At 32.7% G+C, this 25968-nt stretch overlaps 1 protein-coding gene across 1 annotated transcript; it reads left to right on the forward strand.

The window, feature by feature from the left end:
- The first annotated feature begins 18652 nt into the window (after window positions 1–18652).
- On the forward strand, window positions 18653–25408 carry LOC142352148 (uncharacterized). The gene is made up of 2 exons (XM_075404539.1): window positions 18653–19935; window positions 23818–25408. The coding sequence occupies exons 1-2, from the start codon at window positions 19829–19831 to the stop codon at window positions 25169–25171; spliced, it is 1461 nt and encodes a 486-aa protein (XP_075260654.1). The 5' UTR covers window positions 18653–19828; the 3' UTR covers window positions 25172–25408.
- Window positions 25409–25968: the final 560 nt, after the last annotated feature.

Consider the following 25968-nt stretch of genomic DNA (forward strand, 5'->3'; position numbering starts at 1 on the left):
TAAGAACTTTATGTCCCCTCCCGACTTAGTTGTTCAACCAATTTTGGTCAATAAATCAATATATTTTCATTGCAAAAAAATTAAAACTGAATCAATCGTTGTAAAGACTTTCTCGTTCCTCATTTTTTTTCTTCTGGGGAAGATATTCAATGTTTTCGAACTGTATCACTTTTTTGGGCTTTTACGTTTAACTGAGGAACATAAAAGTAAACACAATTTCTTCTTCAAATTTTTAAAAAGTTAAAAGCAGTAGACTTTTAGGTCTGTGACTTTTAAGGACATTTTTCCTAGCAGAAGTTTATTACAACTATGACAAAATTTTTCCTTATTCTTTTCTTTGAAACGTTTTGGTAAAGTTTATTGGTATGGAGTTTACAATAATTATTTCGGAAAAAAAGTTATTAATTTCACAAAAGGACTATTCTTAGGGACCACTGAGCAAATGTATTCAATAAAATTGTCAACAGCAAATCTTTTGTTCTCTAAATATCAATTTAATTTGCATTATCATCTTATGACAGAAGAACAAACTTTTGCATGAATAACTTGGACCTTTGTATTTGAATGCGGGCAACTAAATTTATCTTTCCATAAAGTTCAACTGAGTTTAAAAAATAAAAGTTCGAGCCTGCGTCTATGAGAACAATTTTTTTGGCCAAATGTCATTTGCTTTTACATATTTATTCTGGACGCATAGTGACGGCGTATCGCCAAAAATTAAATTTTTTTTAACATTTGGGGTTTTCATTGGGGATTGGGTTATAGGGTGGCGCAGACGGGTCTGGCGCAAAATACTGAAGACGCAACAAATTCTTAACTCGAACACGGCAAATGTAGCGAATGTTCGGTAGAGTTAACAAATTTTTTTGGTTACTTTTTATGAATTCATTTTTAAACGTAAAATTTTTTGTAAGATCGCTGCAGGATAAAGGAGAAGACGTGTAGCTTTAGCGAATATCTGACGTAAAAAATTCGAGAAATAATTATACTCCTTCTTTGTTTTCCTTTCTGATTAAATTAATTCTAAATTATACTAAAAGTTGGAAAGCAAAATTTAGCATTAGTCAACTTACTACTACTGCACTGCTAAAAATGACCTTTTTGCAATCTTTTTGTTTATTAAAAAAATTTTGATTTTACTCTAGAATTATTTTTTTCTATCATCAAAAGGGCCTCTGAAACATGCGATAAACACGAAACAACACGAAAAGTGAAGATTACAAAAAAAAACGGTTAGCACTATAACAGTAGCAATTTTGTTTTCCAAATTTTGCCTATAATTTAAGCATATTGTTTTCTAGATTTGTTTGCAAGAAAAAAAGCACAGTGAATGAACTATGAACTTCATTGAAAACAATTTAATCAAATCAACAAACACACGCATGGTCGAAGCAGCAGACATCTAAACTTGTCTTTGAGTGGGTTGGAATTTTATTAGAAACCTAAAATTGGTCTTCAATTTCTTTCAACTCTTCTTTGGATTTTTAGTGAGAAGAGTTAAACGCAAGCAGGATATGTGCAGCGCTCTGTTTAGTGTTTCAAGTAGTAGCTTGTTGAAACTGCGATGCAATGCAGTTGCGTATTTTTCTTGAAAAACGCTTGATCGGTTTTGCTAAGGACTGCGAGTGTTGTCAGTATCGTTTTCAGCACACAAGATGTTATGGGACTTCAAATTCAAATTGATTACAAGATCTGCAATTTAAAAGATTTGGTTTCAGATTTGGCTTTAAAAAGTATCGGCCTTTGAACAAAAGAAACTGAATTAATTTTTTTGGAACCGATGAGACACATACATCACACGATGTTTTGTGTGAATCGCGCAAAAAACATGAGATTAATGCCGAGAGAATCATATAAAATGCACAATTTTTCATGTATTTTGGCATTTTCTCGTGTGTCACTTTTTACCCGAAAAAACGTACGGCAATACACGATTTTTTTGTGCGATTCACACGCAAAAAATTTAGAGTAACTCTGACAATAGCAACATTCTCGTGTTCTGCGCATTGTGTGAATCTATTTTCAGTACTTACGCTGCTTTCAGCTTGGTTTCACAATGGCAGGGTCAAAAGTTACAGATAGGTCACTTCATGGTTAAATTAAATTTTTTAAGCTGAACTATATCACATTTACATTGGTTCATGTCTTACACTTTGTAGAAATTTTAGGTTTCAACCATTTTAAGACCTTTAAACTTGTCTTTGAGCGAGTTGGAATTTTATTTAAAAACCTAAAATTGGTCTTCCATGTCTTTGAACTCTTCTTGAGATTTTCACTGAGACGAATTAAACGCAAGCAGGATATGTGCAGTGCTCTGGTTAGTGTTTCAAGTAGCAGCTTGTTGAAACTGTGATGCCTTGCAATTGCACTTTTTTCTTGAAAAACGCTTGATCGGTTTTGCTAAGGACTGCGAGTGTTGTCAGTATCGTTTTTCACCACACAAGATGTTATCGGGCTTCAAATTCGAATTGATTACAAGATACGCAACTTAAAATATTTGGTTTCAGATTTTGTTTCGTTTTGGTTTCAGATCCAGTCTTGTTCCGGTTACTTTAAAAAATAATTACTAATTATGTAAAAAAGTATCGGCCTTTGAACAAAAGAATTCGAATTGATTTTTTTTGAACCGATGAGACGCATACATGATATTACTCGCTTAAAATGATTTCAATGTAAAAAATGATACAATCTGATTTGTTTCAGCTCTTACTCGTTGAAATCCGTGATATCAACTGTTTACAACTGGAAAGACTTCAAAAATGCTTCAGTGGGTCTGCAATTTTTCTCCCGCAATATTTCATGGAATACTTAGTAAATTATGTTGAATAAAATATTAGATTTTGCCGGAGAAAAACTGTTAAATTACTGAACTTTTTTCCTGTATTTCAAGTTCTTATTTTGTTCGAGATGTGTATCAACCGCTACTAAGTATTGATTATTCAGAACTCCCCGTAAATGAGAAACAAACAGATGATGTTTTATCTAATGTTATATATCAGAGTTCAAGGTCCTGTTTTAGTTTGAGTGATTCAGCGCTGCAAAAATTTAGGAGAATTGAAGGTTTTTGAAAATTATTTTCCCAAAGTTGTTATTGTTTTATACGTCATTTACTCATCTGCACTGCGTTAAAGTAAAATAAAATTGTGACGGCCGAGTGAAAATAAAAACAGCGCACGAAAATTCCTGTGATTGCTCCGAATAATTGTGTATTGCTACTCAATTTTTTGGGGAATGATGACCTATGAGAAAATGCCCAGTTACTTGATTATTATTCTACGCATTCAGGTTTAATATCAAAGTTTTTTGAGTGAACCACACAAAAAATCGTTTGAAATTCGCGATTTTTTGTTTATTAATTCCAGTTCGTAGGCTCACACAAAAAAGTCGTGCGAAGACACACAAATAATACTTTAAAAAACAGGATAAATAAAGCTATTTTTACGCAATTTTTGTGTTTTTTGAATTTTTTTTATACGATGTTTTGTGTTATTTAGCTTTGTTTCAGAATGGTAGTGCCAAAAATTACAAATAGATCATCCTATGGTTAACTTAAATTAGACTCAAACCAAATCTGATTCTAGATTGGCACAGCCAAAATAACAATGATACACGTAATGATATATGTAATGACTCAATTTAATTGTTTAAGAATTGTATGCTTAGCTGGTTTTGATTTTTTTCGTATAAATTTGATTGTCACAGTTCAGTTTGGGATTTTTTTTCCGTATAATAAAAAAAATGTCAAATAACACCCATTGTCATAGAATACCCATTGTCATAGAACACCAACAAGGCAAAATTCTGCCAAAAAGTAAATCTTTTAGAATTCCAGTAACTGTGTAAATTAGAATTCAACCACCAAACTGTCATCAATAAAATCAAATTATATTCAAAAGAGCGGGCGGAAAAAAGGGGGTGCTTCTGAGCCAGAAGAATATGTTTCTCGGAAGGATTGCAAAACAAATTCTCATAGAATATCACCAAAAATTTAAGTACTCTATGTGTAGAGAACACCTTTCTAGTAGTGTAAATTCAGTAAGACAATGTTTTGTTCAGTCTCTTTTATCGGAAAGTTACTGTTTTAAATGTGTTATTTGGACAAAGTCAAGTTCCCTTTTTTTGGCGACAAGAATTTCAACTTTTCTAATATTGGCTTTTGACATCTTGAATTGATGCATTATGAACAAGCTGCGGGGAGAGGAAACCAATAAACAAAACCAAAGAAGGGGCGAATGGTGTAACCAAGAGACCAGAGGTTAGCTCGCGTTGCCTATATTTCCTTTCCGGGAAAAAAGTGAACGGGAAAGGGCTAATCAGCCAAAACACGTGAGAGACCGGCAACGGAGTTGGCATACGCACCATAAGCCTTTTTTTACCTTGACAACGCGTACAGATTCATCTCCTCCAGCGAAGTTTCCGCGATTCGTCCCAAAAGCCAAATCCCACTTGGAGCGACATCTTTGAGGATCCACACCAGGTCATTGACGTTCAACGAATCACTCTGTTCGGATCATTTGCTTCGCTTCGTTAAAGTGGGAAGGTACTCTTTAACTGGGTCTCCAGACGGGGTTCATAAGATGCTGTACGTTTTTTCTACGACTTGAAGGATGCTGTCATGGTTGGTGAAAAATCTCCTGGTGGCAGTGAATTGTAAGGTCTCTGCATCAGAAAATGATTTGGGGTGATGGCGTTAACAATTGTTCTCCAAAAGCCATGGTGTTTTCCAGGGAAAACCAATTTCCTATCTCTCAGAGTTATGTCGGATAGTGTTCCGAAAAACTTTCAATGCATCATTATCTTCATCTGAAAGATCAGAAATGTTTTCTTGGGCAATGTCTGAGACCTAGGGCGATCATCTGCGGTAATGTCGGAAACCAAAAACATGTGTTATGGCCGTCTCTAGGTGACTACTGCAAACTATATTTTCCAAAAAAAAAATTGTCAGAGTTCAGATTTTGATTTCTTTGTGTAATAAAAAAAATTTCAAAGAACACCCATTGTCAAAGAAAACCCATTTTCATAGAATACCCATTGTCATAGAATACCCATTGTAATAGGATACCCAATGTCATAGAACACCATCATGGCAAAACTCTGCCAACAACTAAATCTTTTAGAATTCCAGTAACTGTGTAAATTAGAATTCAACCTTCAAACAGTCATCAAAAAACTCGAATTATATTCAATAGAGCGGGCGGAAAAAATAGGATGCTTCTGAGCAAAAAAGTATGGTTCTCAGAAAGATTGCCAGTAAAATTTTCACAGAATATCACCAAAAAACTAAGTACTATATGTGTAGAGAACACGTTTCTAGTAGTGTAAATTCAGTAAGACAATGTTTTGTTAAGTCTCTTTTATCGGAAAGTTACTGTTTTAAACGTGTTTTTTGGACAAAGCCAAGGTCCAACTTTTTTGGCGGGAAGAGATTCAACTTTTCTAATATTGGTTTTGGCCATCTTGAATTGATGCATCATCAACACATATTTTTATTGGGGCAATTGTTAAAATTAATTTTTCTGAAAGTTTTTTTTCAGGGTTGAAAGTAAATTTCAGTGAAATTTGGCTGACTTTACCCTACATTGTTTTTCACATTTTTGTTCCATTTTGTGAGGGCAATTTAAGATCCTAGCACGGTAATTCTATTCAAATTTTCATGAACACCATTAATTAAAATTCTAGATCACTCTGGTTAATTTCAAATCAATGCCTTCATCGTTTTACAAAAAACTAGTTCTACCAGCAGGAGAAACTTTTAGCGGACTCATGTTTCTTTTAGAATGGAATAACAACTCCTAAATTTTGAAAACTTTGTTATTTTTGTAAAAAGTGTCTCAATGAGATTTGTGTTAGATTTTATCAGCCTCTTTTTAATGTTTTACAATGAACGCTCATCAAAATGTTATATCCTTTTCTACGAATCAGCTGGTATCACAGCATAAGAAAGTCTATGAGAAACAATAAAAACTGAAAATATTTTGGGAGTTTTTGTTTTTAATTGCAAATTTTTTCTTATCAACCACTCATGATTTTTATTACTGGCTTAAAAAAAATATTGATTTTTGTACATGAAATGTGAGTGGAGATTTTAATAAGGGTAGTCAGGATATAACATGATCCGACGAATACAGTTTTTAAAATAATAATTGATTTATTTTGTTTCCTGTCCCATATCTCAGTGAATAGCATTGAGAACTTAACTAAATCTAACGTTGAGACAGAAGAAAAAAATCACAACAGTCGTGAAAAATTTGGAAAAAAATGTCCAAAATAATTGTCTGGATTGAGTTGTCCTGTAATTTCTTGAAACGTAGCAATTTTATATCATAAAAGTTTTGATCAAAAAACTTTATCATCAGTGCAATTTACCACCCACTTCAAAGGATGCTTAGGCCGTTGGACAGGCAGTACTTCCGAAAAACTTTCAATGCATCATTATCTTCATCTGAAAGATCAGAAATGTTTTCTTGGGCAATGTCTGAGACCTAGGGCAATCAACTGCGGTAATGTCGGAAACCAAAAACGTGTGTTATGGCCGTCTCTAGGTGACTACTGCAACCTATATTTTCCAAAAAAAAAATCGTCAGAGTTCAGATTTTGATTTCTTTGTGTAATAAAAAAAATTTCAAATAACACCCATTGTCAAAGAAAACCCATTTTCATAGAATACCCATTGTCATAGAATACCCATTGTAATAGGATACCCAATGTCATAGAACACCATCATGGCAAAATTCTGCCAACAACTAAATCTTTTAGAATTCCAGTAACTGTGTAAATTAGAATTCAACCTTCAAACTGTCATCAAAAAACTCGATTTATATTCAATAGAGCGGGCGGAAAAAATGGCGTGCTTCTGAGCAAAAAAGTATGGTTCTCAGAAAGATTGCCAGTAAATTTTTCACAGAATATCACCAAAAAACTAAGTACTATATGTGTAGAGAACACGTTTCTAGTAGTGTAAATTCAGTAAGACAATGTTTTGTTAAGTCTCTTTTATCGGAAAGTTACTGTTTTAAACGTGTTTTTTGGACAAAGCCAAGGTCCAACTTTTTTGGCGGGAAGAGATTCAACTTTTCTAATATTGGTTTTGGCCATCTTGAATTGATGCATCATCAACACATATTTTTATTGGGGCAATTGTTAAAATTAATTTTTCTGAAAGTTTTTTTTCAGGGTTGAAAGTAAATTTCAGTGAAATTTGGCTGACTTTACCCTACATTGTTTTTCACATTTTTGTTCCATTTTGTGAGGGCAATTTAAGATCCTAGCACGGTAATTCTATTCAAATTTTCATGAAAACCATTAATTAAAATTCTAGATCACTCTGGTTAATTTCAAATCAATGCCTTCATCGTTTTACAAAAAACTAGTTCTACCAGCAGGAGAAACTTTTAGCGGACTCATGTTTCTTTTAGAATGGAATAACAACTCCTAAATTTTGAAAACTTTGTTATTTTTGTAAAAAGTGTCTCAATGAGATTTGTGTTAGATTTTATCAGCCTCTTTTTAATGTTTTACAATGAACGCTCATCAAAATGTTATATCCTTTTCTACGAATCAGCTGGTATCACAGCATCAGAAAGTCTATGAGAAACAACTAAAAACTGAAAATATTTTGGGAGTTTTTGTTTTTAATTGCAAATTTTTTCTTATCAACCACTCATGATTTTTATTACTGGCTTTAAAAAAATATTGATTTTTGTACATGATATGTGAGTCGAGATTTTAATAAGGGTAGTCAGGATATAACATGATCTGACGAATACAGTTTTTAAAATAATAATTGATTTATTTTGTTTCCTGTCCCATATCTCAGTGAATAGCATTGAGAACTTAACTAAATCTAACGTTGAGACAGAAGAAATAAATCACAACAGTCGTGAAAAATTTGGAAAAAATTGTCCAAAATAATTGTCTGGATTGAGTTGTCCTGTAATTTCTTGAAACGTAGCAATTTTATATCATAAAAGTTTTGATCAAAAAAACTTTATCATCAGTGCAATTTACCACCCACTTCAAAGGATGCTTAGGCCGTTGGACAGGCAGTACTCAGACAATATTTTTGCTTTATAGTACTTCTGCCTCATATGATTTCTTTAATTGATATCAATATCAGCTTAAATTCACAACTTTGTAGCTAAGTGATGTCTCTCTCTGAAAGAGGTTTCATTGCAAATAAATTTTGTTAATTTTTGTTTAGATGACTGAAAGCTTAATAAGGCATTTAGCATTGACATTTGTGCACATATTGACCTTTTGATTACTTTTGAGACTCATATAAAACACTACCTGTCTGCTTCTGATTAATGCATTTTGGGGACAGCAAATTTATCCGTTGAGCACTTTGTATTCTTTAGACCCATAAAACGTCAGATTTCATCATCCAACGTGAAAAACTGAAAATATTCTTAGGGACAAAGCCCCGAACGTTTTGTTTGTATATTTTTCTTGACCTCGAAATAGTTCAAATAGCTTTATCTATATTCCCTTTTTCAGTTTTTAGCTATTGGAATTTTGAAACTTTATAGGCAACAAAACATTGTGGCTAGACGGAGTATTTTCGCTTTCTTTCCATTTTCTCGCTGCTTCATTTTTTTCATGACTCTGAAGTCACATGTTTCAGCATTTAGACAACTTAAAAGATGAAGGTTTAGAGAATCTGATGTTTTTGAATGTCTTCTGAATAATCATAATTTTACGAGTTTCTTGAATATTTCGCATAATCATGTCTTTCGCACAACAAAAAAATTATCTGGCTTTTTCTATTGTTAACCAAAAAGTAAGAGCATTTTTTTCCCAGGTACTCCTAAGAGTCCAGAAAGTTTTATTTAAAACAATTCTTTCAAGTTTACTTCTTAAAGATCCAATCTGAGCATGCAAGTTTCAAACACCTATCAAAAAACTTTTCCGGTTATTTTCAAAAGTGATGTCGACAGTTCATAAATTATTAACTCAATACTTTGATCCATAATTTTCAGGGTTGAAATTTTTAAACTCGGGCTCTCAATTTGTTTTAACGAAATTAATTTGATTTTGGTTTTTTTGCAACTTTGCTTCTGGTTTGTCTTTGTACTGCGAAACAAACCCAATTAGTTTTCCTCAAAAATTGAATTTAATAGATCAAAATTTGTTCAAAAACAGTATCAAAAAATTATGAATCCACATTTGGCTTAAAAGTACTATTTTTTTGCGGAAATTCATTTTTTTTTCATTTTTTGAGCTGATTTTATTTTCTTAAATTAGCAGCATAGTTGTTTTTGCAAATCCAGCTAACTGTAGGTCAAAAACAACGCTTCATCATGTTCTGAAGATTACCAAAAGTAACGCACTGAAACTCTTCGATAAGCAATTATACACTTTACAAAATACTAGAAACGTTCAACACAGAACTATCTTGTTTTAATTGAAGAATATATTCTTATTTCAGGAGCAGCAAATTTTTCTTTTCTTTATAACAATAATAAATTTCTTTTGAAGGAAAGTAAAGCAGTGAAATGATGCATGTCAGTTTTTTGAGGACTCCCTAATCAAGAATAAACTGGCACTTCAACAGTTCTAGTTGGTTCTAATTGATACAAGATCCAGCCCAGTGAAATGAAACTTGATAGCTTTGATAAGAAACATACTAAAACATGGGAAATCTTGCCAAGATCTTGCCATGTTATATGGCAAGAAAACATCAAGATATCTACGAACATGCAAGATCTTCGCATGGATGTCAAGAAACAAGATCTTGGCAAGATTTCCAAGAAAGATTAACCATGACATGGCAAGATGTACCAAGTATTAATAATTCAGTACCACCCAAAAACATGAATAAGAACAAAATCATAAGATTAAGCAAGAATTATTAAGATTTATCAAGAATCGTATGTAACGTATCATCCTAAATGATTAACATCCTTTTGGAACTGAATCCATATGCGATTACTAGAATGAAAATCTCGTTACAAACATACCATTCGGGGCTAAATTTGTAAATTTGCATATTTTGTTATTTTGTTAAATTTGTTTTGTGTATTGCAGAATTTTATGATCGGTCTTCTTTTCAGCCTAAATTTCATTGAAAAACAGATTAAATATTTATCTGCGCAAACTATGTCATTGAATCTGTTGCTTTTGTCTTAGGAGCCTTTCAATATGTTTTTAAGGTGTCAACCACAAAGATGAGCCCTCGTAACCCTCAAAAAATGAGCCCAAAAAAGACCAACTTCTCCAAAATTACACATCTTCGATCTTTTATCGTTTTTCTCGATCAATGTTCTGTATTTCTGAGGTTTTCCACCCAGGATGAAATTGTCGACTTGACTATTCTCAGTTAGAAGTGTGCGTTGATGATCAGACCCATCCAGACTAAAATTGGCCATGATCAAACCCATTCAGACGATAATCGGCCATGAACAGACTTAAGCTCGTTTTTAGAAACTGTGCTCGTTTTACCTCGTTTTATAAGTTTTCGCTAGTTTTTTGCCGCGTTTTAAAACTTCTGCTCCTTTATAATTTTTTTCAGTAAGAAAGAACTTCCAAAGTCTGGTTATCTGTGACTTATTTTTTTAATTATGACGCAACTTTTATGAAGAAAACTTTTCTCTGTGACTTGTAAATTAAAAGGAAAAAAAGATTTTCAATTGACATTTGATGACTGATAAATTTTATTTTTTGTAAGAATAAAAAAAACAGTTGGGTTGTTACATAATAATAATAATAATAATAATAATAATAATAATAATAATAATAATAATAATAATAATAATAATAATAATAATAATAATAATAATAATAATAATAATAATAATAATAATAATAATAATAATAATAATAATAATAATAATAATAATAATAATAATAATAATAATAATAATAATAATAATAATAATAATAATAATAATAATAATAATAATAATAAAAATAAAATTTCTTTTTGCAGCGTGACTTGATGATTATCGCATACTTAAGCGTAAGAATTAAACACAAAATTTTAAAGCTATAGCAATTTTTGACCTTTTTTATTAAGTAATTGTGGTATTGATGCTGATTGCATCTTCGTGGGATTCAAGCGGCAGAAAAAACGAAAAAAGTAATCATCACCATATTTCGGTAAAAGCAATTCTGCTGTTGACAAGTGTTGTATACATCTAAAGATAACTCAAAATGTTCCTGATTAGCGAGTTCCTCTTAGAACAGAGAAAACACTTGAGTTGAGTCTACATTGACCAATACTTTTTACAGCAATCTTAATTCATCAAACAATCGGTTTTTAATCCAGCTACTGCACTAGATTTTTGTATTCTTGTTATTTTAATCAAAGTTTCACCTTTTTTCGTTGCTCCTTTCAGTTTTTCTAGCTGGCGCATTTCCGGGTTTAAGCCTCGACTTATGAAAAGGCCGTACATGGCGCACAATAGGTATGATAAGACCATGTTCGAAGGAAACTGATCATGGAAAGACTTTTTTCACGGCTGTTTTTTTGCCTCCTTCTTTTTGTCTCTTTCTGATATGTGAAATTAAATATGTATCAACTTCACACTAAAATTTATGATTTAGTAAGCAATTATTCATTTGTCTCGCTTCCGAAGGACTTCCCGAGTCGAGATGTCAGCACAATTTTAGCGCAATATTTTGGTAAGAAATGCGCTGAATGTGCTAAATTTATGTACAAAATGATCTGAATGCGCTGACTGAAATGTGCTGAAATGCGCTGATTTTTCAAAAATTTTAGGTGCAAATATCTAAACATAAAAATACTCTGAAATGCGCAGAAAATGTGCAAGAAATGCATTCAGAATTAAGCGTTTTCTTAAATAATTTCAGTGCATTTCAACGCTTCTTGACACTGATTCTTGATGTTGGTACCATTTTATTGGTCTTAAATTAGCTATTAACGTTTTGTAAGAATTGCGTTGAAAGGCTCTGATGAAGTGCGTTGAATTTATTTAATAAATGTGCTGAATTGTCATTTCTTACATAATTTCAGCTCATTTCTTTCTAAATTGTTCGTTAATATAAAATCAATTGAAATGGAAAAACTTTCAGGAATCGCTGGCGCTGCGGATTAAGGGGTGGAAACGGTACAGGAAATTACATGAACCGTAATATTTTTTTTTTGAAAATTTAAGGTTTCAGCTCATTTCTTGCGAAAATCCATGCATTTCAGCCCATTTCTTACCTAATTTTTTCTGAAAATTTCTCGACCCGGGCACTAATCAATTAAAATTATAATTCTTTATTCAAAAATGGTTTTTTTATCAAAGTTAATTATGAAAAGAATATTGAGTTATATAAAATGAATATTGGAGTTAGGCTAACAAATTTCATTCAGTCAATTATTATGGCAATTGGTTCCGATTGTGCCAACTCCCTTATATTGGGAATGCAAAGAAATTATTAAATCTTGTGGCCTTTTTCCAACTGTGTGGCAAGCTGGTTTGGTCTGGTGCAATTCTGTTTAGTCTTATCTGCGTTGCTGCTTTAGTGTGTACAAGTTGAAGGTCAATTATAGATATGTCTTTAACTATGCATGCATCTCTTCAACTAAAAAGATATCAGAAAGCTGTAACATATATGATGAACTAAGGCTCAGTTAGCTCTGAAAAAGATGGAACTAAAAAGAACAATAATTAAAGCTGAGTTATTCTTATTATGGATGGTTCCAATATCATTTTCTGCCCTTTATTGCATGAGCATTATTTCTACGATGAAAAATGAACCACTTCTGTCCAAAAGTTTTACTAAATCGTACAATGCTTGGCATTTCTGAAGCTAGGCGCATCTATTCCAGAATGGCCGACCTAAATCAAGATTGCAACCCAATAGTAGCACAGTTGAGTCTGATCAGAGGTCATTTGAGATCCGGATGTTCTGATCAAAAAAAGGCTTGTCTGGTACCTGAATGGCTGGTGAAATAACTTGAAAAATAACCCTGCATTTCTAATTCTTTCTATTCGATGCCTTGTTCGGTATTGGTTCTCGGCACAGCCATGTCACTTATTATTGTTCCGACCCCACTTGTGAGGGGAGGAACTATATACTCAAATGGGTTTTTTTTTGTTCAGTCAATTTTGGCCGATCGATATATTCATCGTAGAGAAATGTGAGTGGTATCATTAAAAAGCTCGTCCAGCGTAAAATTCAAAATTGAAAAGATTTTTCTGAATTTCGTGTTTTTCGAAGAGTTATCTAGGTTTAAAGTTTTGTGTGAACACGCGATATTTGCATGACTTTGTTCACTTTTAGCGAAATTTTTGTTCAAATTAAGGCTTTTCTACAAAAATATTATTTCAAAATTACATTTCACGCTTCAAATTGAAGAAAATTTGTGTTACCACTAGACCGATAAAAGCTGGTTTTGGTCTCTTGAGGAAGTTTACTACAAAAAAAATGTCGAATGCAATTTGAAAGCTGTTTTTTTTAGAAAAGTTTTCTATTTATTTTTGTTTTTTCAATCACATAGAGACTAGTCACTTTTCATCTCGAAGTTTTGTAAAGGTCCAACCTAATTTCTAGTCAACTGATACCCAATGAACAAAATAATCATTTGCAAGGAATCTCACATGTTTTTTTTGTCTTCGACTCAAAATTTTTTAATGAAACTTTGATTTTGTCAAATTTATACTAAAATTTGGGAGTCCCATGTTATAGATTCGTGCAATCGACTTCCTACTGTGCACTAGGTAAACCTATATTGCTCTGAGTGGACAGCTAGTGGCTGCTAAGACTTTAAAAATCTATTTTTCGATTTTTTTTGAGTTTTTAATCGATATTAAACTTATTTTCATGAACAGTAAGACAGTCGCAGCAATGACCGGACCACAATCCCTTTAAATGCAACCAAAATTAATCTGGAGGGTGGTTTTATCTTATAACTATTAGATTTAGGACTTAGATAACACGAATTTTCATAATTTCGAAAAAAAAATTCGGATTTTTGTAGTTTTGATTCCTTTTGAAATAGTTTCCCATCATCCCAAAATTGATATTTCCCATTAGCTTAGAAAAGACGAACAAGGGATCAGAGATAAAGTATTCCGAGCAAAAATTATGGTATGATTGGCTTCGAGACTTTCTTCTGGAAAATTTGGTTGAATTTTTGTTGGTTTTTGCCTGTATTTGTCGCTGTCTTCATAATATAGGACTTATTGTGATGTCTTATTGATAATATATTGATGAAAAACATCCCCTTCTTCTCATCAAGGCATAAGGTAGCGTATTTTTTGGATTTCTTGGAAAGCTCTTGAATTTAGTGGCTTTTAAGACTCCAAAAATAATTTTTTTAATAATTTTTTTGGACATCAACCAAACTTAAATTTATTTTCGTGACCTTTAAGTCAATCTCAGTAATAAAATCACCTCTTTCTTTGACACTGCATCTTATACAAATCTGGTTAGCGGTTTTATCTTCTTTGCTTTTATGTTTTTGATGACACGAGTTCTCATAATTTTAAAAAAAAACTTTTCGATCAATTTGTTTTGTAATTTTGATCACCTTTCATTTTTTATAGCAGTCTTATAATTTTGATAAATTCCAGTGGCTTAGAAACAATTTTCAATTGATCATAGATAATAATCGCAGAGGAAATTTTATGATTCAATTGGTTTTGCCACTTTCTTACACTTTTCTGAATTATTTGGGTTTTGCCTGCTTTTTTGTTGTTTTCATAATCATGAGACTTATTGTGATGTATTTTTGTTGACTTATGAATGGAAAAAATCCTTATGTTTCTGCTGGGGATTAACTTTACGTTGACTTCCGCCCTAACTGAATTCCGCTCAGAGATATTGAACTGAGTTGCTGTTAACACTTTTTGAAAAAATTTTTGAATTATTTTTGAACGCTAACCTCTATTAAACCTATTTTCATGATGTGTAAGTAAACCTCAAAAAAGACTTGATCGCTTTTTTTATTGCGTTCAAAATCAATCTGGTAAGCTGTTTTAACTACAAACTATTGGTTTTATGACTTCGATGCCACGAGTTTTCGTAATTTCAAAAAAAATCGGGTTTTTGCAATTTTGGTTCTTTTTTACATCTAATCTCATTATCCCATTAATAATAGTTCCCATTGGCTTAGAGAACAAGTCCAATGGATCATAGAAAAAGTCTTGAAAGTAAGGATTAAAGATTCAATTGCTTCGAAACCTCCTTCTTTTAAGTCTCTAATGAATTTCTAGTTTTTGCATGTATTTGTTGTTGTTTTCATAATCATAAGACTTATTGTGATGTCCCGTTGATTACTTTCGATTGACAGACAATTTTTTTCTCATTGAGGAATAATTTATCGTACTCTTTGACTCCCATTGAACGCCATTGATTTTAATGGCGTTGATATAACTGATTTTCTCAAAAATTTCGTCGTTTTATTATATTTCTTTATAATCTTGAAGCCATGCTGTTAAGGAAAAAAGAACGCCATTGTTCTTAATAGGTATATGCAAAAAAAACTTTTTTATCACAAATTTTTCTTTTTTGGGTTTGGCACTTTTCTCGCTCAATTTTTTCTGAACTTTTCTGAAATTCTTCCTGTAGTCTAGAAATGCTGAAAGGCTTTCAAGTAGGGATTAAATGAATGATGTTACTCAATGCAGTCAATTTATAGCGAATAGTATTAAGGTTTTGTATATTGTTGATTTTCAAAGACTTTTTATACTTTTCAGTTTTTGTTCTTTTTGTCATCTTGTAATTTGTTCTCATCATTGAGAGGTTCCATCCAATTCATTGTAATTCAAAAAGTACTTTCCCATTGATATCAAGTCGTAACTGATGTTTTGTTTGTTGGACAATATGCTTTTTCATATAAGTTTTGCTATAATGAATTACGAAAACTCATTAATTATTTTGCTATAACGCTATAATATTGTGTTTCGTTCGCTCCTCTTTTAGCACATTTGCTAAAAAATTTGTTTTTGCTTATTTTGTTGTTTTTTTTCTCGTATTCTTTCTAATGGCAGATGTTTTGAGTGCTGTAATGAGGCGTGGTGTTATGTACTTCAATTGGTAGTTCGATTGTGTAACGATTTTTTAAAACTCAAACATCTATTCTTAATTATCTCATCATTAGGTTGACAATTATGTCAAAAATGTAGATGAGCTCGGGTCGGAATATCATGTGCGAACGCACATTAACGAGCATCCTTGTTTGATACTTAGCTGAAAAAAGTGTATTTAAAATTTCAATTCAGTGTTTATTGATTTTAGGTCTTGTTATTTTGGTGACTTAGAACTACAATGACTTAGAATTGAGGTTTGATTTTGTAAATGACCCAGAAGAAAATGTTTCGCGAAAGACCTGGAATTCGTTTTGCAACTGCCTTGTTGAATTTTGGATAAAACCATAAAAGCATGCACAGTAAATTCGGGAGTCCAGCAAACCAATTTAAGCCGGATTTATCGGGAACAAAAGCTTCAAAACAAACTAATTTCCGCATAAACAATTCTAATATCACCTGGCCACTCCTAAAAATCTGATTTCGTATACCACTGTCCGGTTTCTGAAAGGACCGCCTTTTGAAAATTCAGTTCAGACTAAATTGATTTTAAAATACAATTTTTGGCATTGTATTCTATTAATTTGAATATACTTCCAAGTACTTTTTCTCTGTTTCCCTCGCCTTTTTTTGATAAACATGAATAGCTGGAAATAAAGTTTTTAAGAAGTACCAAATTATAAGTTTTGAGCCTTTTTTAATTGTTTGGAATATTGTGAATGCTTTCCTTAATACCAGATCGTGCTTAAGTCATAAAGTGAAAACCTTAAAAAAACTTAGAGCTGATTCTATTTATTATCAGATTCATGTTGTTTGTTCAAACCGCAATCATGTCGCAAAATATTACACAGAAATAAACACATGTACGCAGTATGACTTCATTACAAGAACGAGTCAAAGGTATAAATTGCACCAATTGTGTAAATATATGAAATTTTATGTTGTTCAGAGTTGAATACAAAAATACAAAAACGGCAAAGGTAGTTTTTATACTTTGATAGTGTTGGTAGTATTAGTGGTGTTATATGAAATATCTCTCTGCTATATTTTCAGTTTGATCAGAATGAATTTTACATGAAGTTGCACTCTTAACATTTCATAAGGCGGGAGCTTCAAATCATAGTCTCTAAGCCGATCGAAAACTTGGCCGATTGTGCCAAAATTTTCACTGATTTTTTGTTCTCTCTTGGTTAAGAAAAACTCTCTTTCTAAAAATACTCGAATTGAGTGTCACATTTAAACACATAATTTTTCACGTTAGTTGTATTTAAAAATGCATGTTAAAATGGATTTAAAAACAAATTTTTGCAGCTAGTAATTTTGTAAACATTAAAAATTGGCCTTGAAGTCAACATTTTAAAAAACGGAAATTTAGGTACGAAAAAAACTTGTCCTTATTTGTCAATAGGGAATCAAGTTGAATGACAATACAAGTAAATTCGTTAATTTTTTTTGCGTCGTCTCAACTCAATTAAATTGACCGAAATTTAGACTTCATTTATCATCGATTTGCATTCAAAACTGTTCCAAAATGTTGGATTATATATACGTTCTGCAATTTAGTTCCCCCGGCCTGGCAAACATTTATGATACAACAATTCTTTTCCCAAAATCCCAGTTTTTCTCCAATATCTCCGCTTATGCGACTAGTGTAGCTCAAAAACTGTCTAGCAGTTTCTTTAGCACACTTTAGAATTCGCCTTCAGCTTATTTTCTGTTTTCCTGTTTTGAGCTTATAGCCAATATTATTAGCTGTGCTAGGAATATTGGCCGAAAGGGATATTGGCCGACACGAGAAATAAATGAGCAACCTAGCCAATGCTTAATTCTGATTGGTCGAAAAAGCTGATTGGTTAAATTATCACTCCATCACAATGTCAACCATTACAATTGATGTGCTCGGTCGGGTTGCCGGATTAAGTTACTATTTCGTGGTTGTCGGCATATTCCACTGTCGGCTAATTCGTCCATCGCCATTATTAGCGTAGTGGTCGGCTAATGCGTGGTATAAGTACGGTTATAGTTAACTGTATAGCTGTATTTGCCTTTTCTCTTCCATTTATTTTTTTCTTTATAGCTTCCATGTTTTTCCTTTAAAACCCAATGAACCAATTTCTGATGGATCGTTCGGCCGAAACTATCAAAGAGTCGAAAATGTTCAATTTGTGTGGACAATTTATGAAGTTTACTGTTTTATGCGGCCCTAAATTCAACAATTTTCTCGAAAAATAAAAATTCACCGTTTCATAAAATAATTATATAAAAAAGTCATGAAAAAATTGCAAAAGAAAAATTAGTTCAAATGGATCAACTCAAAATACTTAATATTGAAGTTGAACAAATATGAACGAAAGTTTAATCTGACAAGATAATAAAATTATATATTGGATCGCTCTGAAATGCAACAAATAAATCTCACTAAATTATTAACAGATTGTCTAAGGTTTCGGTCAAATAACGAAATAACAAAATTTCCTAAGAAGATTCTAAAAGAGCGTGTTGCTCAAAACTCAACTGTATATAATTAAGAATCCTTTGTCACTGAATGATTAACCTATATTAAGAATAAACTTTGTAAAATAGAGGGATCTGAAAATCTTTATCATCAATACTAGTTATTATTTCCAACATTCAGCCATTTTTTTTTAAATTGATGGATTTTTCGGCTTAGTTTTTTGCGGCTAAGCTCAACACATTTAGCCATAATACGTGCAAGTCCAGCGTGGAAAGGAAAGAGGGGATTAAAGCAATGGTAAACTGTACCACTACCGTATATACATTCATTCATACACACCAACCAATTCAATATTTTCCCTGTATTATTTTTTCCCAAAAAGAAGCAATAGCTGCTTACACGCGTGTATATACGCACATACATACGTACGCAATTGTGTGTAGCCGTTCGATACAAAAAGCGAACGAATTTCTGATATTCAGTGACCAAAATTTACATATATAGAAAAATTGAGACATCAAAAATTGCCTCCAAAATATGTCTTTTTGCCTCCAATTATAATTTCCTTACGACGTTTTTACATTCTCAACTGTGTGCTAGTCAGGAAAACAACAAAGCGAAATTCGTTCACGCACCCCAATTCTAAACAGGGCTTTTTATGCTCTCATTTGGGTTTTAAATTCAAGCTAAAAAGTGGTAAGCCACCTTATTAGCATCATTTTAAAAACTATAACTTCTGAACAGAAGCGAAATGTTATCCGCACAGTTTCAAATACGTTAATTGAACCTCGTTTTTGAGGAAAAGTGTAATTTTATCCCACTTTTCCGTCTTTTTTCACCTTTAATTATATATCATTTTACTAAAACGCGTTCGTGAACAGGTTCAGTTTACGCTCCAGTTATCGAAACTTCCTTTTTAGTGCTTGAGGTTTTCACACCTAATCAGTTTTTGTTAGATATTACTCGCTGAATTTATTGGGGGGAGCTAGATTAACCTTTCAGCAAATTTCACCAACCATTGCAATTCGGTGACAATTAGAAGTGCGAAATCTTATCGTGTTCTGTTTTTATTTTTGTCATCATTTGGTTATTTATTTTACGTTTTATTTAAGCTACGTCAATAAATCGTGGTTTATGATAACTAAGATTTTCAAAAATTTCCGAGAACAGAAAAATTTGGAATCCGAACGGTGGAAACCTGTCAATTTTTCCATCGTTTTTGTCATCATTTGTTGATTTATTTCACGTTTATGTAATCTACATCAAGAAATCCTAGTTTATGATAATAAAAATTTCCAAAAATCGTTTTGTAATCAGAAAAATTGGAATCAAAACGTTTGGAATTTTGTTAATTTGAACTGAAATTTTGGTCAAATTGAGAGAACAGTCGTACATGATGATGTATCTCTTATCATCTTTCATCTCTGTAGTTCTTCTGTCGAGTTTTGACCAAGTGGCTTCCGATGACGATAAATCAATCAAACATCCAAATACAGAACCGTAAGTTTCACTCATAAATACCAGCGTACCTGTATTAGTTTTTTCGAGTAAAATGATGCAGCCAAATGACCTGACGGTTTCCAAATGACCTCTCTAACAAAAAACTGCGTCCTTAAAAAAATTTATTTCAAATATTTTCGTTTTGATATTTTATAGAAACGGAAAGGCAGGATTTCAAAACTTTTCCAAAAACAAAATCATTGCTGAATTTTCTATTTGAAAAATGACAACTTGTTTCAATCAGAGTTTTTCGTTTTGTTTTTTGTGCAGCCATGGATCTTTCATTGTTGAATGAGTCAATTTTATTCAACAAATTGACAATTTTCATTTCATTGGTGTTCTCCTGAATTTACCTGATTATCACGGTGGTTTTGTTTCATTTCAATCAATTTGTTTGTCATATTTTTTGTCAAAAAGTTTTATCATTTCTTGCTGCCTAAGTATGCCATGGGAAATATTAGATGGCAGACGGGGGAATTTGTGTAGTTTCATGGACTGAATTCTCAACAACTTGAGCTTTTTGGTTTGCTTCTTTTTAACAAAATTTTGAATTTTTACAAGCTCTTATTTTTTTTCAAAGGGTTTTCACCAATTTCATGCTGTCTTTAATGTTGCGACACGTCCGAACGTGACGGAACGTAACCAGCATGCTGCTTTCAGTTAATATTTGTTTCACTTTATTTGCACATTATTTTTTGCCAAAGAAACGGACGTACCAATGCAAGAGTGCACGCACTCAGATGGTTTTTTTCTAATTACACCTTAATTGTTCTAATCTAGTTTTTTTGGAGTCTTGTCTGAACGCACCGTGACTGTTCTTCAAACCCACTCTAATTTTTAGTTCAAAAAGCTGACACGCCTTACGGCTCCAATTATGTCTACAAAAGTTGTCTTCCTATTTTTCCGTTCTTATTATTTAAAAGTTTTTGACTGTAATTCAAATATGGATTCAATTTGCTTTCCCGATGAACCTATGAAGTGAAACATTTCGCACAATTAAAAATATTACCTGAAAGCAAAAATACTATTATACTATACAGATTCAAAAATCTAAAAAGAATTCAAAACTAATTTTTTTCCTAAATTTAAATTCGATGGTTCCATGTTAGAAAATTTCAACTTAATCCGGATGATAATCAATTCCAGTTACTGAAGTTGATTAAGAGTGCCTTCAAACGAAAAAATTATATAAGAAAGCAGCTACAAAATTCTTACAAACATCAACCAAAAAACCAAACATGAACTGTACAAGAAAACTAAAACAAAACTAAAACCAAAAGAAAATTTTTTGAAGGCTACGCTACTTACTAATAAAGTTAAACGAACATCGTAGCAACACCCAGATACTTGGATCAACGTCAACAAAGGACAACATTTTCTGGAAGATATCATTCTTACGCTAAAATAAACTCAAAATAAATTTTTTTAAGACTGGTTTTTAGTGCTAAAATTATTTCTATTTAGTATATCCAAAAAGGTATTGTTTGACGTTTTTAATGAAAAATCAGCTTTATAAGTGCAAATATTACATATGCGAGGATGATAAAAACCAAAATTAAAAAAATGTTGGGGTGAAATGTTCAATTTTGTCGCAAAAGAAAGAAGTTTTAGAAAGAAAAACATAAAATGCAAGTTGACTCACTTTCAACTAATTTTTCACAGATAGATATGGAATCAAAATTTAATTTATCAAGCTGTGCTCAACAAAATCAATCTAAATATAATTTTTTGGCACATTGAATAATTAATCAAAAATCACGGTCTTTTACGCCAGGAGTTTTCACTAAAGATTTGAACTTTTTTTGTTTATTTTTCAAAGTTAGTAATTTTGGTCCAGGTAAGTTTGTATGAAATAGCCTTATGATTGTGGTTCTGCTGTTGCAATTTTGTTCGCAATAAATAATCGTTTTTCTAATCGCCAAGAATTCTTCAATTTGGAGCCTAGATCAAGAGAAGCACCCTATTTATTTTGCATCCATTTTTTGGTGCAAGATGTGCCTATCCGTAACGTTGCAACTCAAATTTCATCACCAAAAGTTCAAAATCTTGATTTCCCTTCTGGAAAATTTTTGACAATTGCTTTCGTTTTTTCTGCTTTTGACAATAGCAAAACCAATTGATTGTTACTATAATTGCTACATTGCCCCATTTCGTACTGTACCAGCAGTGCAGTACTCGAAATACCCTGATAAACCAAACAATTTACTTGTTTTTTAAATCAGAATACATAATTTGATTTTTAAATTGTAGATAAAGATGTTACTTGAATTCTCATGTTGTTTAACGAATTTTGTTTCAGCAGATTTTTTCAATTGAGATTCATGATAAAATTGTTTGGATAAATCTTATACTTATTTTTAATTGGATACTGAGCACTTTATCTTTATTTGGTTGTTGCAAAAAATAAGTTTTTTAAAGTTACCCTTCAATCAGTTAGCTGGTTTTCATAGTTATAACTGTTAGGATTATTATTGCTGGGTTTTATCATTAGGTTTTGATATATTACAAAATTACCAAATGCATTCTAAGTTGCAGAGCAGATGCCACTGAACAGTAAGTGATTCTGCAAAAACGAGACACTTGGACTTGAAAGGTAGCAACCAAAATTTTAAATGAGGGAAAAAAAGAAAAACATATAATGATTCTAATAATTTAAGCATATTCCATGTAAGAGAACTACGAGTGTCTAGCGTTTTTTTTTCAAATTTTGCACAAAACAGCAGCAAATCTAAATTAAATTACTTAAGAAACTACTAAGCAAAATTAGAGCCATGTGGTCAGGAGCAATTGTTCAGGAGCGATCTGATCAACAATGCATAGTTTGCGATTTGTCTTCTTAATTCGGATTTTTCAATGCAAGGAATTTTACAGAAAAGCTTACAAATTGGACTTTCCTTAATTTTTGACTAACGGACACGTTTTTATGAGCATAGGTTGATAACATTGAAATTTTTGGTTTCATTTACCAGGGCAAATGTACCCTTGGCAACATAACGATTCTGTTGGAGTTCCTTAGCGCCACAAAAACGCTAAGGTTTTTTCAAGTTTTTTTTTAAATAAACCTTTTGTCGGTTTTGAACTATGGTTTTTACAACAAATATCCTTCAAATTGAAGAAGTGAAATAGATAATCCGTACCGAACTCCAAGTCTAAATCAGTACTAGGCTGGTCTAAATGCAAGTCTTTCACCATTTTCAGTACTGGGCAGAACTCAAAAAAAGTGTTACAAGTCTGCCAATTCTACCAACACTTGGGTAACACCTACAAGTTGATCCCTAGCCAAAACCAGCTTTTCAGAATTTTTTAACTGATAATTTAGAATTTCAAAATTATTCGCAACGTGATTGGTTTATTTTCACCCATTTTTCGGAGCCTTGAAAATTTATCCCGGCTGGTACGAAATGATACCAAACAGTTCTGTGGGACTCCGGGAGGTCACAATAGGTCATATTGCGAGTTAAGTACGAGAGAAAATTAAAAGTTTCACAAAATGATCATGCTATTTAAAACAATTATATAAAATTATTGCTTACTGTCACTTACGTTTATCTGTTTTGTACAGTGATATGAAGTGGTCATCTTGGAGAAATAAAGAATTTTGTGTTTTTAATAATGATTATTTTATTACACCGAGAGCATAAAATTCTGGCTCTACCGTTTTTGCATCTTTGTCGTACTAAAAAATGCAAGAAAAAATTTTTTCAACCTACTCTGAAATTTGCGTCAACTTGCAAGGATGATTGTTGCAATTTTGCAAGCTGTATGTTGCAAGATCTTGCAAACTGAACTTTGTCCGAAAAAATGAAAGATAGCCAGCCATTTATAGTTAGACAGGGTGATTAGGCTAAAAGGTGAACCCGCTAACTCATAGATCTATTTTAGAAGTGCGCAAGCAGCACCTACAACGCCATCACCCGCCAATTTATACCCAAAACTCATCCCAAAACCCTCTCTAGTCAAAGTGATCACAACTATGTCTCAGGGCGAAGTATTTTCCCAACACCTAGACCCAAACTTCTATTTCGAATGGACTGACAAAGTCAACCGGTCATTCGCTTTATACATGGCAACCGAAGACAAAAATAATCTGTCAATGTTTGAGTCTATTTTCTTCGACGAAGAGGAAAATAGAATTTGGGCGCTTCCGATGAGCGATAACGCAGGCCAAAATAATTATCACATCATGGCTCGGGGTTTCGGAGATAACATAACAAGTTACCCTTACGAAGTTTTAGTAATGCCCAATATCAACATCCCAAACCACAAAATTTTACTTCATTTTGAGTATAACTATATCCTATTTGAAGCTTACCTACCATATAGGCTCGAGTTGTTGAGGCTTTTAAGCGTTATTATGGGCGATGGGGGTTCATTTGAGAACTTGACCCTGGATTCTTACGAAAACACGACCACTAATGAAACATCGCGAATGTTGATCAGAATCAGCAACAGCACTATAGGCTACAAACCCTGCAACGAATCTCAAATGGGCCAAATTTTAAACGCGTATGGGAAGCTTTCGACGGGTGTTGACAATGAGCCACACCCCCACGTTGCGAACATTCTAGAACTTTACAATTTGGTCAAGGTCGAACTTGAACTAATTGGTCCATGCGCTGCTTATGGAGCGCTAGAAAACGAGGAGGATTCGGTTTTATCAAGTTTGTGGTTCAAAATTGGCTTTGCAATCACTCTTGCAATAATAGTAACCGCGGCTGCAGTTACAACTGTTGTTTGTCTATGCAAACATCGCAAGCTTAGATCGGCAGTATCGGTTAAGAAAACTAACTCAACGTCATTGACTAAAAACTCGAAACAGCCAACAGCCGATTCGACCTTTTTCGCTGTCAAATCGAAACACGTTCCAGTCATTTTTGCGGACGAATATGACGAACCATCATCGGTTAATCAAATTTCGGCTGCATCACCGCTTATTCTCAAAAACGAGAAACCCCCGGCTAAGGATCTGGGTTCCATGAAACAGATCATGAACGGCTCCTTGAATCATTCACCCATGAACGGTCCAACAGACTTCAACAACTTTTCCTTCGATACCCTGGCCCCCAACGGGGCGGGTTCCCTTTCGTCATGCATGCTCAACAACACATGTCCTGGTTCTGCGATTCTGTACGCTAACTCTCAATGTTCAACTGTTGTTTCACATAGATACTGTCCGTCTCAATATCGACCCCCACCCCCTTACAAACCGCCAGCAAAAGCCATAGTACCCAGCTAAAAACTCAAAAATCTGTCTTCAAAAACTACCTAAAAAGCATCTTAGTTGTTTTGTTTCTAGGCTACTATCGTTTCTGAGCTCATTTAATGTAATACGTATGTTCTATCATATTTGAGTTTTAGTCAAACACAATTTTGCTGTTTTCTGGAAGTTAGCATTTTTTTAGTTGTACTCATATGATGTTATAGATTTTTTTGATCAAATATCACGCTTGTCTGAATACAGTTTTTGACAGTACTCTTCGTTTTTCTTTCAGGTTCTTGTCAAAATTTCTGCGAAATAGGATAGTATATTTCCTCCAGCGCACAAAAATTACAGAAATCATGGAAGTGTGTACAAGTTAAATAAGTCAGGAGCAACTCGGTCATGCAACTGTTTTTTCATTTCAATAGGTTCTAGGAGTGGGAAGCCGAACTCAATTATTTATATTTTTACCGTTTGTGCCCCCTGTTTTGTGGTTGTATGTTATTTGAACCCCGACAGCACGTGCCAAATTTCTACATAGTGATTTACGTTGTAGTAACATGCATGTGATCTGTAACATTGAGTGCATAACGTATTGGGTGAGCAAAAACGGAATAAGCTTCGAAATATTGGTTTCAAAATTTAACTAAAGTTGGCACATAATAGGAAACCAACTGATATGACGACAATCAAGAAGAAGAAGAAAATTGGAAATTGGTTACAGAGAAATCATGACTTTCAAATTTACGATTTAAAATATTGAACAAATGGACTTCTATGTCTCTGAAAATTCAAGAATAATTTACCTTTAAATACTTTGATTGCTACAAGAT

This window comes from Convolutriloba macropyga, chromosome 13 (assembly GCF_964194025.1).
Source record: "Convolutriloba macropyga chromosome 13, txConMacr16.3, whole genome shotgun sequence".
NCBI classification, from domain to species: domain Eukaryota; kingdom Metazoa; phylum Xenacoelomorpha; order Acoela; family Convolutidae; genus Convolutriloba; species Convolutriloba macropyga.

Bases quoted from the DNA above. Each gene is read 5' to 3' on its own strand.
- LOC142352148 (XM_075404539.1), top strand. From the start codon at position 19,829: ATGATGATGTATCTCTTATCATCTTTCATCTCTGTAGTTCTTCTGTCG. The intron at 19,936-23,817 runs GTAAGTTTCACT...GATCTATTTTAG, and splicing joins AAACATCCAAATACAGAACC to AAGTGCGCAAGCAGCACCTA.